This window comes from Rhincodon typus, chromosome 22, assembly GCF_021869965.1.
Source record: "Rhincodon typus isolate 14 chromosome 22, sRhiTyp1.1, whole genome shotgun sequence".
Classification (NCBI taxonomy): Eukaryota; Metazoa; Chordata; class Chondrichthyes; order Orectolobiformes; family Rhincodontidae; genus Rhincodon; species Rhincodon typus.
The window spans coordinates 4,851,279-4,869,784 of NC_063353.1; the positions used below are offsets into that span (position 1 = coordinate 4,851,279).

At 44.3% G+C, this 18,506-nt stretch overlaps 1 protein-coding gene across 1 annotated transcript in view; it reads right to left on the minus strand.

Annotated features, from left to right (window-relative positions):
- The window catches only part of rassf8b (Ras association domain family member 8b), a 34,898-nt gene extending 26,216 nt beyond the window's left edge, over window positions 1-8,682 (minus strand). Inside the window, exon 1 of the mRNA XM_048610562.1 lies at window positions 8,625-8,682. Within this exon, the coding sequence (XP_048466519.1) occupies window positions 8,625-8,682 (58 nt within the window). The remainder of the gene's footprint in view (window positions 1-8,624) is intronic.
- Between the last annotated feature and the right edge of the window lie 9,824 nt (window positions 8,683-18,506).

Here is an 18,506-nt window from a genome sequence, read left to right on the forward strand (position 1 = left end):
CTTCAGAAAATCAGCTTTCCTGCTCCTCTGATGCTGCTTGGCCTGCTGTGTTCATCCAGCTCTACACCTTGTTATCTCAGATTCTCTGGCATCGGCAGTTCCTACTATGTCTTAAAAGAAAGGGAGGTGGGTTGGTTGTGGAATTAAACCACCGGCCTATACGTTTGGAGAGTTGGTGACTACGAACCGATTAAAACCCAATGGGTTCACTAAAGTTCTTTAGAGATGGAAATCTGCTGTCCTGACCTGGTCTGGTCTACGTGTGACTGAACACCTACGGTATAACATAGTTGACTCTTAACTTCCCTCTCTGAGCAAGCCACTCAAGACCAGGGTAACATAAATGCAGAGATAGTAGGAACTGCAGATGCTGGAAGATCTGAGATAACAAGGTGCAGAGCTGGATGAACACAGCAGGCCAAGCAGCATCAGAGGAGCAGGAAAGCTGATGTTTCAGGCCTAGAACCTTCATCAGAAAATCTGATTTCTGATGGTTTTCTGATGAAGGGTCTAGGCCCGAAACGTCAGCCTTCCTGCTCCTATGATGCTGCTTGGCCTGCTGTGTTCATCCAGCTCTACACCTTGTTATCCAACATAAATGCAGGCCTTGCCACTGATGCCTGCGTCCTGTGAAAGATATTGAGTAAGCTCAATAATAGATTCTTTAAAGTGCAAGCAGAGTACTAGATGTGCATCAAGGACTGGAACACAACAGGAATAGTCACAAGAACATATTCCAGGCATCAGTAACCAAACTGGTAGAAATAGCATCATCCTTCACAAAATGTACTTTGGAGAAATGCAGTACTCACGGAACAGCAGCTCGCAAAAAAAAGGCAGAAAGAAAAGTCCCAGTGATATCTTTTACGATTAAATAACAGGGCAATTGGAGCGGAGAAGGTACCAGCAGTTGAAAGGCTAGTACCAATTTAGAATGGGCTGAAGGATCACCCCTATGAGCTGCACTGTCGTTTCTATGAAATTTGCTAAAGCTACAATCCAGTTTTTCTTTTCAGGTCTTGAATCTTACAGTGCAGGCAGGGGCCATCCAGCCCATTGTGTCTACACCAGCTCATTCAATAAACGATCCAGTTACTTCCCCTCTAAAGCATACACACCTTTTGTTTGAAGTTTATCCTCTTGCTTTAAAATAGCAATTAAAAACAATGCACAAAACGTCATCTTGCAGACATTTTGCTGGAGTGGATTAAGTTTACAAATTCCTCGAGTTGTTCTTGCTCTGGATGGAGATAAATGAGCACTTGAGAAAATGATGCAATGAAAAGCCTGAGGCCTATTATTCTCTACAGTTTAGTTGCCTGGAGGCTGAGTCCCTATGGCGGAATGGATGGGGATAGGGGTGAAGAGTCTCAAAGGTCAACGTTACAATCTGCCTGCTTGGCCTCAGTAGTAGACACAGCTTGCCCACCCCCTCCCGCCGTCCTCTCACCAAACAACCTCCAGCGATGGCTTGGCTGCAAAAGCTATTTTTCAACTTAAAGTCAAGAAAGGTTGGAGAGAGGGAGCCCCCATTTTGAAGCGTCTCTGTCTCACTTGGCTACCATGGCAACCAGCTGCTCCTATCAAGCACCAAGGCCTCTGTTTGGGCCTCCAGTTTGAAGAGTTGGCCTACTGCACTTGATTGGTTGGTAGACCTGTCCTCTGGTCATTCATTGGTCAATTTGGGGAAAGATACTCGGAGTGACTGTCGCACAAGACGGCCTTATGATTGCCCGTTTGGGCCTGCTTTAGGGGTTCAGAAAGACTCTCAAGGGGACATCCTGCCTGTTACATTTGTGTGGCGAATGGTACTGCCTTGCCGTAAAGTCTGTAATTCTAATTTCCAGTGAGTACAAACAGCTGGCGGGGGGGGGGGGGGGGGGGGGGGGCAGGGTTGCTGATGTGGATGGGTGGTCAGCTGGCGAGTGGGGCTCGGATCCAAGCTATCATTTTGTAACCAGCAATTTGTGACGGGGCAGTTTGGTGGATTGTACATTGCTACCGTCTAATGAGTGGTCAGTAAATTCCAATATACATATAATATATATTCCTTTAAAGTTTGACTGAATACACCAGCAATTCTTAAACAGTACATTGGTTAGGAAAATGCAGGCTACTGAAAACATACAACAAAAGACCAGGCAGAGGCAATAGCTAGGATTACTGTTGTATCATTAAACGTACTAGGCCACACAGTCCTATAGTACATGAGAAAAAAAACACATAAAAGCTCTGCTCCTTAAGTACTAATCAGTGAAGGAGCTGGGGATGGGGGGATAATCATTTGATCCTATATGTTTCTATCATGCAGAAATAGCTCGCAATCACAGTGGCTTTAATAACACGTTACACTTAAACCCAGAATATGCCTCAGGAGGTCAAGGAGGAGAGATTGAGACAGGAAGGAAATTATTTTGCTAAAGCTTAGCAGTTTCTCTCTCAGCTTCCTGTCTCCCAGCACAAAGACATAGGGGTTTACAGCATGTAAGAGCCCCCACCCCAAGAGAAAACATCTTCCTCATCTCTGTCCTAGCGAGGCGACCCCTTGCTTTGAGATTATATCCTCTGCTCCTAGAGTCTCCCACAAGGAGAAACAACTTTTTAGCATCTACCTTGTCAAGTCCCCTGAGAATCTTATATATGTTATGATTAGCTCTCATTCATTCATCCAAACCCCAACCTTTCATAAGAAAATCCCTCCAGACCTGGGATCAGCCTAGTTAACCTTTTCTGGACTGCCTCCAATGGTAGTGTATTGTTCCATAGATAAGGGGCCCAAAACTATTCACAGTATTCCAGATGTGGTCTGACTAGTATCATGGATAGTTTTAGCAAGACCTCCCTATTTTTACACCCAATTCCCTTTGAAATAACTACCAAAATTCCACTGGCTTTCCCTATTACCTGCTGAATTTGGATGCTACCTTTTTGTAATCCATGCACTAGGACCTCCATCTATCTATTCCAACTTCATTTGCCAGCACTTGATCCATAGCCTTGTATGTTATGGCACTTAAAAGTATTCATCTAAATAGTTCTTAGACGTTGTAACGGTTCCCATCTCTGCCACCCTTTCAGGCAGAGAGTTCCAGATACCACCACCCTCTGGGTGAAGAAATTCTACCTTAAATCCCTTTTAAACCTCTTACCTGAGATCTTTTGATTCAAGGGTTAGAGGATAGAAATGGCTTATCCATTTCACATTGAAGCCAGCAGTATCAGTTTCATTTGCATGTTTTGTTTGTTCATTCGTTTGATCACTACAACTGCCCGAACCCAATCCCTGGCCCCCGCCGTGAGGTCCAGCACATGGTCAACAAAGAGTAAAGTTCCAAACCACAGACACAGCAACATCAATGTTGGTAACAACTTTAATCCATCAATGGGACATTTCTATTTCTAGCATCAGAGCTTTTGCAATTTGGAGATGGACATGCTGTTGTATAAGACACAATGTATCCGATGTGAATAACCGAGGGACTTTAATTCTTTTGAAAAGTGCCATTCTTAAAATCTATGCAAATACAAACTTAGATTGTTTTCTTAAGAAAATTCTCTGAAAGCATATGTTTAGTAAGGCCAGTCTGTTCCTAGCTGAACTCGAGAAGGTAGTGTTACAGAGCTGTTTCTTTGAATGGGTGTGATCCACATGAAGGTTCATTCACCAAGATTTGGATCCAGTGACAATGAGGGAACTTGCCACATTTTTCTGACTCAGGATGGTGTGCGGCTTGTGGGGTGAACCTGAAGCTGGTCCCCTGTTCCCTTACCCGGCAAAGGAACAGTTTGTGGGATTGGGAGGATTTTTTGAGCTAGCTACCTATGGAACTCAACACAACAGCCATTTGCAACACTTCCTAATGATGTGCACCTATGAACCAAATACTCCAGTTTATAAAAATCCCCTGGATTATAGAACCTCATCCGAATCTCTGCCAGTGAGATCTGCTCGTAGTTGAAACATTACTGATTCAATGCTGAGCCATTAATCTCTCTATGTTCAGTCATGGATCCCGATACTCCCTGGCAGAGTTGGCATCTTAGTGGCCCAGCTCTGGACCTTCAATGGCAGAGAGAGAGAACAGGTTGAGAAGTTGGAGAATGTTTTTATGAAGGGCCTGGACAGAGCAGATTGAAAGAAACTGTTCCTACTGGTGGAAGGATTGAGCACCAGAAGGACACCAACTTAATGGTGAATGGTTGGGATTTATACCTTGAGAGCATGGTAGTGGCAGGTTCCACTGGGGCTTTCCCAATGGAATTGGATCGTTACCTGTAAAGGAAGATGGTGCGGGGCCACAAGGGTTGTAGAAGGAAGGTTGGAGAGTGGTATTAGGTGAACTGCTGCTTAAGTGGTCCAGCAAAGAAAGGACAGGCCAAATGTATGTCACAATCCTAAGGTTCTATTTAATAAGAGGCCTTCTGCTTTAGGGAAGGAAACTGCCTTCCTTACCTGGTCTGGCCTACACGTGACTCCAGGCCCACAGCAATGTGGTTGACTCTTAACTGCCCTCTGCACAATTAGGGGTGGGCAATAAATGCTGGCCTAGCCAGAGATGCCCACATCCCATGAACAAATTAAAAAAAAAACACAAAGGCTCCTGACGTTAATTTGCTTGTGCAAAGACATGACCTCAGCAATACTATTGCCTATTTGTCACCCCCACAGCAGTGGCCAAGGTTACTTCTTAGGAGTGAAATGTCTGATGAAAGTGAGGGAGGAAACATCTCTCATTTGCTTGATCTCTGCAACTGGCTTCCCCCATCCCCGGCCCTCCCCACTTGGTCCAGCACATGGTCAAGAAACAGTAAAGTTCCAGCACCATCAATATTGGTAACAAGTCTAGTCCATCGAAGGGACATTTCCATTTCAAATACATTTTAGACACTAAGGTTGGATATTCCCTCTGGGAGCAGGAACTATGGGACCATTTCTGTCACGTCCCAGAACAAACAATGAGGCACAACTGGCAAATGACACACATTGCTCTGACTCATCTTGAATAGTTCAAAATGCAGTACACTTATTTCCCAGGATTATTGTGTTTTTTTGTTTACTATTCCCTCCCCTGGGTTACTTACCAAGAAGTGAACAGCTAACGGGCAGATAATTAAGGTTAGGAGGTGGCATCTCGAAAGGCCAGAGGGAGAGACACCCTTCAATGGAAGATAAGTGAGAGAGAACATGCATAATCCAAGATGAACACAATGGCCTGGTGGTATTATCACTGGACTGTTAATCCACAGACCCAGATAATGTTCTGGGGACCTGGGTTCAAATCCCACCATGGCAGATGGTGAAATTTGAATTCAATTAAAAATATCTAATGATGACCATGAATCCATTGTTGGGAAAAATCCATCTGGTTCACTAATGCCCTTTAGGGAAGGAAACTACCATCCTTACCTGGTCTGGCCTACATGTGACTTCAGACCCACAGCAATGTGGTTGACCCTCAATTAGGGATGGACAATAAATGCTGCTTGGTCAGCGATGCCCTCATCCTGTGAATGAATAAATAAAGAGGTCGAGATGCCTTTCTCAACCCTTTATTGAAAAATAGATGCCACAACAGGAAGGTTTCTGACTGCTCCTGTAGTATGGAGGAATGGAGGGAGAGAGAACATTCAGGCCTGCCTACAGCACTAGCTCATTACCCTGCTACAAGGTGTCCACCTCTAAACAGGTCCTGAGGGAACCTGGTGCCTGATTGGAAAATTCCAATTGGCTTCCTTTAATTTTGCTCCATTAGGCCTTTAATGGAAAGGTGGCACAATGGTAGTGTCCCTACCTCTGAGGCAGGAGGCCCAGATTCAAGTACCATTTGCTCCTGAAGTGTGTCACAAAATCTCTGAACAGGTTGATTAGAAAATGCCTAGGCCCTTAATGAGCTTTAATTGTGCAGCCTGATAGCCCACAATCCAATCTCTGCCCCTTCAATGATGGACAAAGGCAGCAGATACATTGGAACGCTACCACCTACAAATTCACCTCCAGCCCACTCACCATCCTGACTTGGAAATATATCGCCATGCCTGCACTGTCGTTGGGTCAAAATCCTGGAATTCCCTCCCGAAGGGCATTGTGGGTCAACCTCCAGACTGCAGCAGTTCAAGAAGGCAGATCACCACCACCTTCTCAAGGGGCAACTAGGGACGGGCAAGAAATGCTGGTCCAGGCAGCGATGCCTATTTCCCATGAAAGAATAGTTTTTAACCAATGTCCCGATGAAAAGTCCTGACCTGAAATGCTGACTTTCCTGCTCCTTGGATGCTGTCTGACCTGCTGTGCACCTCCAGCTCCACATTTTATTGACCCCCCACCAACACCCGCACCCCCCACCCCAAGCCCACATTTGTCCTGAAGGCTGCTTCGAAGAAGTTTTCTTCCCAGCAGCTGAGCTAGACTTGAATACAGGCCCCAGCCTCAAAAGGCAGCTGCTTAACTCTTGGGAAAGTTTCTGAATTCTGCTGTTACCAGCAGGTACTGCCTACAGGTTGAATGTGGCAGAATCGCAAAGTTCAACAAGCGAGATATTATTTTCTGGAAAAGTGCGCCAATATTTGATTTCATTCATAAACAAAACAAACCCCAATCTTGAAGTTGGAGTCAACAGGGTGACATACTTTAATAATAACATTGAAGTAGCTGGGAAACTGCAGCTTTCTCTAATCCTTTATTCCGACTTTGAAGATGACAGGACAATCTTTGGAATGGGTGCAGCTTTGCGAAAGTCCACACCAACTGGTCAACAGCATGCCATCCACTTTTAGATGATTTGTGAAAAGCCTGCTCACAATCAGTGTTCCTCCCCAGCAAGAGGCATTTCTGAATTAACTGTGTGAACATATCAAGTGCCAATTCCAAGAAGAGGTACTCCTGAAGTTTCTCAGCACACGTATGAAACAGCTCCCTCTGCTTTTACCAATGCTAAAAGATTAAGGTAATCAATTTCTTCATCTAATTCCAGCCTCTTGCACATCACTGTTTTCCTCTACCCTATGAATGGCACTTTCAGGTGCCTGGGCACTACACTCTAGAACTGCTTCCTAAACCCATCCAGCTATCTCGCCTCGCTTCCTAAAAACTACTTCTTACATGAGCTTTAGGTCACCTGCCTACATCACCACTTATGTGGCACATTGATACACTTACAGTGGAAGCAGGCCATTCTGCCCATCGAATCCACACTGACCCCTCCAAAGAGAAACCCACCCAGACCCATCCCTCTTCCCTATAACCCCGCATTTCCCATGACTAACCCACCTAGCTCACACATCCCTGAACACTATGGGCAATTTCCCATGGCCAATTTACCTAGCCTGCACATCTTTGGACTGTGGGAGGAAATCAGAGCACCCAGAGGAAACCAGCATAGACACGGGCTCGGGAGGGGGAATGTGCAAACTCCACACAGACAGTCGCCCGAGGGTGGAATCAAACCTGGGTCCCTGGTGCTGTGAGGCAGTAGAACTAACCACTGAGCCACCTCCTGTGAGCCTCACTCTATGAAAGGCACTACTTAAGTGTTAGTTGTTGTTGTCATCGGTGCAGGAGTCAAATTCCATCACTAAGACAAAACTGTACATTGGAGTGCACCATGATCACAGGAGGAAGCCATTCGGCCCATTGTGCCTGCACTCGTTCTATCACCTAATGCGTGTGTCTATAACCTAGGGACTTTTCCACAGATCCCTCCATATCATCATACAAATGGAAGTTGTGAGGCCAAAACAGAGACACCAATATTCTGTCACTACACATCAGAGATAAAGGTAATTGAGAATCATTTTTCAATCATCCGTAGGATATGATGATGTTGGGGGAGATGGTATGGAAAAGGGATGGGAAGCAAGATTGCGGACAGATATTTTCTACCATGTTCTATCATTGAGCTGAAACGAATGGTTTTGTTTCACTCTGGAATCTTTCAGCTCCTGAGTCAGAGCTGTTATTCAGTTGTGGGAGCCCAGCATAGCACTGGTTATAAACAAGGATAAAGGGCTCTACAATAGAAAAGTAAAATCTAATCCAAGAGGTCTGATTTTCAGCACTTTTCTTCCGACCAACACGTCTCTATTAACGTAGCCTACTTATTTGCAAAATAAAATTGCCTATTTATAAAACAGTCTGGAGGAGATACTTGTAGGAGTGAGTCTAAAAGAGGAAATTGCTCGAAAACACAAAGGCTACCACTCAATGTTGGCATTCTCCAATCTTCCATCACCAGAATACTCAGCAAATAGGTTTCGGATTTATGGCACTGTCATTCAATACTGGTTAATGATTAAACATTAAAGTCACATTAAAGCTACCATTGTAGAATATGAATAGCGACAGCCAAATCACAGCAACAGAATAATGCAAATTGCACTCTGTATTCGTCTCCACTTGGAATGCAGAGTATCAAATAACAAAGACCCGAGATGAGCTGTCAGCATGATGATACCACGTTTACAACAAGAGTCAGATCTGGTCATAAATTTCAAACAATCGCCTGTTCTTTAGAGGAAGGTCCGAGACTGGCACAGACCTGGCTGAACTCTGGAACAGTTCATACCCCTGGGCACACAAATCCACACAGGCCGAAACAAGGAGACGCTATGCTTGCCTCACTTGGTACCTTTCCTCTCACGGACATCAGTAGCTCCTTTAAGAGTGAAGCTCTTTGCAGTGTCCATCACGAACACTGACTTGTCTCTCTGCCTCGTTTCCAAGTTGGGCCATGGTTTGGTTAAGGCTTATGGGCTAAGTACAGCTGTAGTTTACTGTTGCTGTCTGTAGGATGGCTGACCAGGAGACTCTCTGACGCCCTCCACTTGCCGTCAGCCTGAGTGGAAGGACTTAAAGACCAATAAGTCCCCGTTTGACCATGTTGTGAATGTACCTTCCATGGCCAACAAGTCCTGGTGAGGGACTCGAACCTAGAGCCTCTTGCTCAGAGGTACACACACTCCCACTGCTCCTATAGAACCCCCTGAACATTGAAGAACCTCAGTGTTTTCTGCTGCTAGTGCTAACCTAGCCTGTAACTCTCCTGTCTATTGAAGTCACTGCATTATGATGCAGAAGGTGTCCATTCAGTCCACTGTGTCTGCGCTAGTTCTCTGAATAAGCATTATGACCTACTGTCACTCTCCCACCCTTTCTCTGCCCAATAGTCCATGCAAATAACCATCCAAAGATCTCCTGACTGTCTCAATTGAACCAGCCTCCAGCCTCCAGCACATTACCAGGTGGTGCATTCCAAACCCTGATTATTCACTGAGTGATAAAGATTTTTCTTACATTGCATCTACTTATTTTGGAAAAACTTCAAGTCTATGCCGTCTCATTATTGACCACTTAGCAAGTGGGAACAATTTCTGCCTGTCTGCTCTGTCTGTACGCACAAGATTTTGAAAACTTGAATCAAATCTTCCCTCAGCCTTCTCCTCTCCATGGAAAACAGTCCCAAATTCTCTGATCTATCCTTGTCATTAATGTGTTTCATCCCTGGAACCATTCTTGTAAACGTCTTCTGCACTCTCTCCAATGAACTCACACCCTTCAGTAATGTAGCACCCAGGACTTGAATGCAATACTCCACTTGAGGTTTAACAAGTATCTTATTCAAGTTCAGCATCACCTCTCTGGTCTTGTATTCCATACCCCTATTAATAAAGTCTAGGATACTCTATACTTTGTTAAAGGTTTTGTGGGATATGGGCCAAAGGCAGGCAATGGGACTATTTTAGTTTGGGAAATGAGGTTGGCATGGATAAGTTGGACCAAAGGGTCTGTTTCCGTGCTCTATGACTCTATGACCTGTCCTGCCAACTTTAATAATCTGACCCCTCTATACACCTGGATGTCTCTGCTCCTTTAAGGTTGTGCCCTTAATTTCATACTCTACCTCCATAATCTGTGCGTCAAAATCTATCACCTCACACTTCTCTGCATTGACCTTCATCTGCCACCTATTCGCCTGCTCTTCCTAGTTCACTATGTCCTTTTAAAGTTCTACACTGTCCTCACAGTTTATAGTGCTCACAAGTTTTGTATTGTCCACAAGCTTTGAAATTGTACCCTGTACAACAAGATCTGTGACATTAATAAAGGCCTGCTCAGAATCTACTGAGAGTGTGCTCACTCTCATGCATCGGTCAAGTACTTTTTAGTTTTCCTTTTTAATTAGTTCTTTTGCATCTTTGTTACTCTGACAATTCTACACAAAATGTGTCTCCTAAAGGAAAGCATAACACCAAAAACAATTTCTCCCAAAGATTTGATAACACAATAGGGATCACTGCTATCTATTATCAGCCAATCGGAGTGGGTCAATTAAACTAGTGTTGTCCAATTGCATTTCATTGTTTGCAGTGATCAGGTCACTATATTCACCATGTGATATAAAACCTATACCAGTGTTGTGGTGAACCTTGCAATGGAATTGAGGAACAGCACTGAAATTGAGGAACAGCACTGAATGTGACCATTGCTCTGTGACAGCAGATCTATCAAATAATCATGTTGTAACAGTAGCTCACTACTTCACAGCATCGAGCTTTCGTGTTGCAACTTAACTGTTTCAAACAGCTTCAACTTCCTTCAAAGAGATAGTAAGAACTGCCGATGCTGGAGTCAGAGATAACACAGTGTGGAGCTGGAGGAACACAGTAGGTCAGGCAGCATCAGAGGAGCAGGAAAGCTGACGTTTCGGGTCGGGACCATTCTTAAGAAGGGTCCGAAAATTTTCTGAAGAAGGGTCCTGACCCGACTTCCTTCAATCCTCTTTACCACTAACCTTGAAGAGCTGGGCTGTAGGTTGTCTTAGAGACAGTGTTGTATATACAGTCCACTGAGCTAGCACCTTACCATGTACGGCAGCACGAGTCGTACAGTGGTTGGCACTGCTACCTCACAGCGCCAGGGACCCGGGTTTGGATCCAGCCTCAGGTGACCATCTGTGTAGAGTTTGCACATTCTCCCCCTGTCTGCTTGGATTTCCTCTGGGGGCTCTGGTTTCCTCCCACAGTCCAAAGGTGTGCAGGTTAGGATGGATTGGCCATGGGAAATTGCCCATAGTGTCCAGGGATATGCAGGTGAGGTGGATTAGCCATGGGAAAATGCAGTCTTGTAGAAGTGTGGGTGGGATGCTTTTTGGAGGGGCGGTGTGGACTCGATGGGCTGAATGGCCTGTCTCCACACTGTAGGGATTCTATGTAGCAGGTTTGCTGCCATCACCCTCTTTGTGTAAGGAGTTACAGGGCCTGCCTGTTTAGTGTGGCAGAGGTAAACTATATACTAGTTAAACAAATGAAGGTCTTGTATTGAACAACAAGTAGATTACTGCTGTTGGTGACTCATTGTGGGTTACATTGATATTATAAGACACTATTGCACAGACTGTGAGGATGATCTGGATGTTAGGTCACACTGATTCGAGATCTAAGACTACTCTGCCCACAAATCCAGAAATATCATCATTGTGGGTGGTGCATTAGGCACTCCTCAGTATTAACCTTTTCAAATCCTTACAACTCTCCTACAACTTTAAGGGCTGTTTTCACTGTAGAATATACTTCTTGCTTTTGATGGGTGATTGTGTAACACAGTCTGGGGAACTGTGTCCTCAGTTAGACAGGCTGCCACAGGGTCCTAATGTCCATCGGTTTAAAATCTCACCGAATAAAGAAAAATTCATTATATGTCTGTGGTGAACGGCAAACATATTGGACAACACTGACCTGGACAGTGCAGTGTGTGTAATACATCTTATCAGTTTAGCTCAGTTAATATACCTGGCACATAGGAAGATGGCTGTGGTTGCTGGCAGTTACTGGTCTCAGCTCCAGCACATCTCTGCAGGAGTTCATGAGAGTAGTGTCCTAGGCCCAACCATCTTCAACTCCTTCAATGACCTTCCCTCCATCATGAGGTCAGAAGTGAGGATGTTCATCAACGTTTGCACAATACTCAGCACCATTCAGGACTCCTCAGACACTGAAGCAGTCTGTGTCCAAATGCAACAAGATCTAGACAATATCCAGGCTTGAACCTCTGGTCAGAGGAAGGGTCTCCGGACCCGAAACGTTAACTCTGTTTTCTCCTCCACAGATGCTGCCAGACCTGCTGAGCTTTTCCAGCAACTTTGTTTTTGTTCCTGATTTACAGCATCCGCAGTTCTTTTGGTTTTAATATCCAGGCTTGGGCTGACAACTGGCAAGTGAAATTTGCACCATACAAAAGTCAGTCGATGACCATCTCCAGCAAAAGAGAATTTAACTACTGTTTAACTAGACAATTTCAAAGGTACTGGCATTACTGAATCCCCAATTATCAACCTCCTGGGGTAACCATTAACCAGAAGCTGAATTAGATGCATCATATAAATACAGTGTCTGCAGGAGTAGGTCAGCGATAAGGAATCCTGCAGCAATTAACTCGTCTCCTGACTCCCCAAAGCCTGTTCACCATCTACAAGAACAAGTCAAGAATGTGATAGAACACTCCACACTTGCGTGAATGAGTGCGGCTTCAACAACACTCAAGAAGTTTGACACCATCCAGGACAAAGCAGCCTGTTTGACTGGCACCACATCCACAAGGACCCACTTCCTCTACGATCGATGCTCTATAGCAGACATGTGGACCATTGATAAGATGACTGCAGAAATTTATCAAGGCTCCTTAGACAGCACAACCACTGCTTTTGAGAAGGACAAAGGCAGCAGATACATGGGAACACCACTCCTGAAAGTTCCCCACCAAGCCACTCACCATCCTGACTAGGAAATATATCGCCATTCCTTCAGTGTCACTGGGTCAAAATCCTGGGACTGTCTCCCTAACGGCATTGCAGGGGTCCTTAATCAGCTCTGCAGCAGGTCAAGAAGTCAGCACAACATCACCTTCTCCGGGACACCTAGCAATATGCAATAAATGCTGGTTCAGCTAGTGATGCTCAGATCCCACGAGTGCGTAGAAAAAACAAGTCTCATCCGAATCCCACAGTTTTAAGTTCTACTCGAGGGTATTGGATCTTGGTTCGCACTCCAGTGCAGTACTGAGCGATGTGACTGTGAAACAATAACACTGACCCCTAGGGGACTCCCACTTAAAACGTGCACCCTGACAAATTCCATCTTAAAATAACTTGTTGCTTGCTACCTTTTAGGCAATCCCAAATCCAATTTCAACATGCAAACTCACTCAAGCCCTATCAACTTTGAAATGGAGTAAAATAGAGGGAAGAGTTCTTCCTAGTGTTCTGACCAATGTTCCTCCCTCAATGAACATTATCTGGTCTTGGCTATTGATGGGACATTGTTTTAATTGTTTTCTGATGCACATTATGTTACAATTTCAATTGTACTCCACAAAGTAAGCTTTAGAAGTCCATAAGAGCATAAGACATAGGATCAAAAGTAGGCCATTCAGCCCATCGAGTCTCCCCTGCCATTCAATGAGACCATGGCTGATCTGATAATCCTCAACTCCACTTTCCTGCCTTTTCCTCATAACGTTGATTCCTTTATTGTTTGAAAATCTGTCTAGCTTACAGACTTAATGAACTAGCCTCAACAGAGGTAAAGAATTCCACAGATTCAACTACCCCCCCCCCAACCCAGAGAAAGAAATTCCTCCTCATCTCTGTCTTAAATGTATGACCCTCTGGTCCTAGTCTATTCCTCAAGGGGAGACAACCTTTCCACATCAACCCTGCCAAGTCCTTTAAGAATCTCGCATGTTTCAATACTCTCATTCTTCTAAATTCCAATGAGTGCAGGCCCAATCCATTCAACCTCTCCTCATAAGACAGTCCCTCCATCCTAGTGTCAGTCAGCTGGTATTTCTTTCCTTAGATAAAGGACACAACACTGTATTCATGGTCCTGAGATAGCAAAATGAGTTCTGTGAACGAAAGTTCTTCTTCTTAAAATGTGGAATCTTGTTGGCAACTTTGTTGCAAATCTCGATATGGCATCTCTAATGGTCTGATGATCAGGACCCGATGCTCTCACTGCTGTGACCTGGATTCCAGGCTAGGAATGGAAGGCTTAGTTCCTTGTCAGTTATAGCACAGTTTGAAGCACTCTTGCTCTCTGAACTGCAAGGTCCTAGCTTCAAGAATCACCTAGGGCTGGAAGCACATCATCAGCCAAGATGAACACTCCAGTGCAGAACTGGGGAACTGTTGGGGGTGCTGTCTTTTGGATGAAATTTTAAAGCAAAGTCACCTGTTTGAGCTGATGTAAGAGATCCCAGGGCAATATCTCAAGCAGAACATGTGTGCTATCTCCAGTGTCCTGGTCAATATTTATCCCTCATTCAAAATCACATAAGACAGGTTATCATGCCGTAACCAGGTTAATATAAAACAAATTAGTGGAATATAGATGTTAGTCTATGAAAATACCATAACTAAAAAAGCAGGAGGCACAATCCTTTAAGACACCACTGTGTCAGAGCTGTTGAAGAGGTTGCTCAAACAGAGCCTACCCATACCTGAATTTATGAAACATTGTGGTTAACTATTGATAAGCCTTCGAAAAGGAGATTAAGGCTCTCCCAGCGACCTGGCCAACAAAGTTTGGTGTGCTTTTGGATTTCTGCATTTGCTACACAGGAATTCTGCTCCCGAGTTTTGCAACTGTATTTGCAACTGTAAACTGCTTCTCTGAATTGTCCCAGGACTTAATCCTTGGAGGAACACCACATTTTCCAGCCTCAGAACCAGCAATAAGCATGGTCGCAGGCAACTTCATCCAAAGTGAATTAACTGGTCACCCTTTTAAGTTGCTGTTTGCAGGTACTTGCTGCGTGCTGAATCCTTTGCCCATGTGACAGTGCAGAAATTATTCAGTGGATGCAAAGTATTGCCTGAGATGTGATCAGTCCCCCTATTAAAGGCAAGCTGCTTCTTTCTCTCCAGTGACAAGGCAGATAGTTGAGTTAGCGAGAGGAGAATGGCAGATGTTTTGTCCAGAAATGGGACAGACAACAGTGTGCATTTACACAGCAGCTTTTACTTAGTGAAGATGTCCCAAAATGACTCACAAGATCATCAACCACCACGAGCAGAGATGTTACAAGTGATGACTGAATGCTTAGTCAAAAATCAAGGTTTTAAGGAGTAATGTAAAAAGAGGAGCAAGCAAGAGGTGGAATGAAACAAAATATTGTGAGAAACAAAACAGAAAGGGTGGCATGGTGGCTCAGTGGTTAGCACTGCTGCCTCACAGCACCAGGGTCCTGGGTTCAATTCCTCCCTTGGGCAACTGTCTGTGTGGAGTTTGCATATTCTCCCCATGTTTGCATGGGTTTCCTCCCACATTCCAAAGATGTGCAGGCTAGGTGGATTGGCCATGCTAAATTGCCCATAGTGTTCAGGGATATGTAGTTTAGGTGGGTAAGAGTGGGATGCTCTAAAGGTCAGCATGGGCTTGTTGAGCCAAAGAGCCTGTTTCCACACTGTAGGGATTCTATGATCATTCATCAGTTACCCATACTCAGATTAGCATCAAGCCTTGCTGTCCCTTTACCTCCATGCTCACTGATCTATATTTGCTATTTGTCACTTTTAAACGTGTAGTTCCTTATGTTTAAATCCCTGCATGGCCTCACCTGTCCACATATTGTTAATCTGCTCCAGACTGACCATCTATTGACATCTCTGCAATCCCCCAGTTCTGGCCCCTTGCACCATCCCAGTTTTCTTCCTCCACCACACATCCCAGCCCTAACCCTAAACCGCAGTCAGCTACCCACACCGCCCCCCCCCACCGACTCTCTGCTTTTGTTGGACATATCTCCAGCTGTTTCAACCTTAAATACTGTAATTCCCTCCCTAATTTTAAGGTGATTGGAGGAAGGTATAGGGGAGATGTCAGAGGTAGCTTCTTCACACAGAAAGTGGTGGGCGTGCCAGCAGTGGTAGTGGAGTCAGATACTTTAGAGACTTTTAAGCGACTCTTGGATAGGCACATGGAGGATAGTAAAATGTAGGGTATGCAGGGTAGATTGATGTTAGTAGAATAATAGGTCAGCACAACCGTTGTGGGCCGAAGGGCCTGTACTGTTCTATGTTCTAATCAACTCCACATACCCCTCTGATACAAGAACAGAAAGTGCAGGAGGAACTCAGCAGGTCTAGCAGTCTCTTTAGATGGAGGAACAAAGTTAATGTATCAAGTCTGATGTGACTTGTTCTTTGGAACTTCCGCAGCACTTTCACAGAATCATAGAATGCCTACAGTTTAGGAGCAGGCCATTTGGCCCATCAAGTCCACACCAACCCTCTGAAGAGCATCCCACCCAGACCCAACCCCCTACCCTATCCCTGCATTTCATCAGAGTAACGTGAAAGGTCTGAGATAATTAGCAGGAGTTCCAAGTCGAGAATAGTTAACAATTACAGATTAACCTTGCGAATACACTTAACTACAAACACATTATTTGTTCACAAAAAGCTGTGAGGAATAGTAAAGAGAGATAGTGCTGACCGAACTCCTCACAGGCCAAATACTCAGACTAGAACATAATGTCGCACTCATTGCACTTTTCAGCAAACCTGCCAGACTTTTTCTTTGAAAAGCAGCAAACGGTTTGATGCAATTTTCAAAAGCTGTACGCAAGAGTTTTACAAGAGGAATTGCAAACCAGACTGTAACAGTGGCTACATGAAGAAGAAAATCTAAAAATGACCCTGGAATGCAACAACAGTCTGCTCCAAGGTGCTACCTACCGAAAAAGGAACAATTTATGACAAACCTTTAGAAAGGAAACCAAACCAGGATACAGGAAGGTCACTTCTAACATCTGGCAACGTTGAAAAATATTTTCAAATGAGGTAATTACAGACAGACACAGCAGGCTACCAGCAGTTACAAATGGTTGCTCGAGTTTTTTGAAAAATAAATATTGTTTGTTTGCGGGCTGTCACAATTGAAAGGATGGGATTATAAATTATTGAAGGCAGATGCAGAGTAGGTCAGCAGCATATGATAACATTATCTGTCCACTCACCTTCAAATAAGTGTCTAGTTCAGATGATCAGGAACATTCTGTTCACTGTTGAATTGCAGCAAAAACTCAGTTCCTACCCTCTGCTGAAGTACAGAATGAACCTTTCTGAAAATATTAAATCAGAACCTCATTGATTCGCCTTGGTTTGTTCTGGTGAGGATTTGAGGGTGGAGCCCAACAGCTCCAGATGTTTCACTAGACATTTCCCTCCTCGTATTTCTCCTGACATGTGCTTCGTTGTAGATGCCTCTGCCAAAACGACTTGCTCGCTAAACCTTACACTGTCTCCATTTATTTCAGCTGCTCAGACTCTGCTGCCATCTGGATGTGTGGACGGGTGGTCAGTGGTGGGTGGGGGGGCGGAATGCTGGGTAGAATGAACAGACGACAAACAGGGAAGAAAAGTCCAGACGAGCTGACGTTTCAACTGTTTGGAACACACGTTCTTTAAACCTCACTACATTTAAATCCAACTAAGGCTCCACCCAGGTTAACGTTTAGAACTAAGCCCATCTTTTTGCCCTCTTGTGTGATTGACCTGGGGATTACAGTGTGCACTGAAGACCATTTAAACTAAGTACAGCTCGAGTGGAAACACACTGAAAAATCGCTTTTAATGAGCTGATCCGAAGCTAATTAGTTCCAGACATGAAAGGGTGGGGGGGATGAGGGGAAGGGAAGAAATAAAATCACAAGGCAGAGGTGTAAATGCCCTGAATCAAACGGTCGAGCAGTTTGCATGACCAGTTCTGCAGATTCATGAACAAGAAAGATAAACAGAAAGTCCAAATCCACTCTTCCTTAGGGTGAATGGTCAGGCCACATGTGGGATTATGGTGGTTGGAAGTAATCCAGAGACCATGGGCAGATCTTGTAACCTGGGGTCAGAAATCCAATGGTGGCATTTGAGCTCACATTGCTTGATGTCAGATACCTGAAATAGTGGCCTGTCCATTGCCAGAGAACTTCCTTACCACCTGTTATGGACCAGGTCAAACCCCCTCAAAATATTTTTAAAATGTCACCTAGATCCTAATTTTTTTTTATTTTAAAGGTAGGTGTGAAGCAAGTGCGATGCAACTGGTCAAACCACTTGGCTTTAAGCAAAATACAATTTATTTAAACTCTACAGTTAAAACATGAACTAAAGAATGGGAAATTTAGAATAACTTAACTGTTGGAAAACTTAACCAAATACTCGAAACAGTGACTTAACTAATTAACTGTTCCAATATAGTAACATCCCATAAACACACCTCTTGGCAAATAGGTAAATTCAAACACAGATTCTTACAGGCAGGAGGGAATAACATCCAGAGAGAGATTTCAGAGAAAGCCAGGTGGGAATCCTTTACTGAAGGTTGTAACACTCTGGTACTTAAAACAGCTTGTGACCGTTACACCAAAAAAAACTAGACAAAAACCTGAACTGGGAGAACTGGCCACTCCCCTTCCACTGTTAAACTGTTACTCCCTAGACTCTTCGGCACTGCTG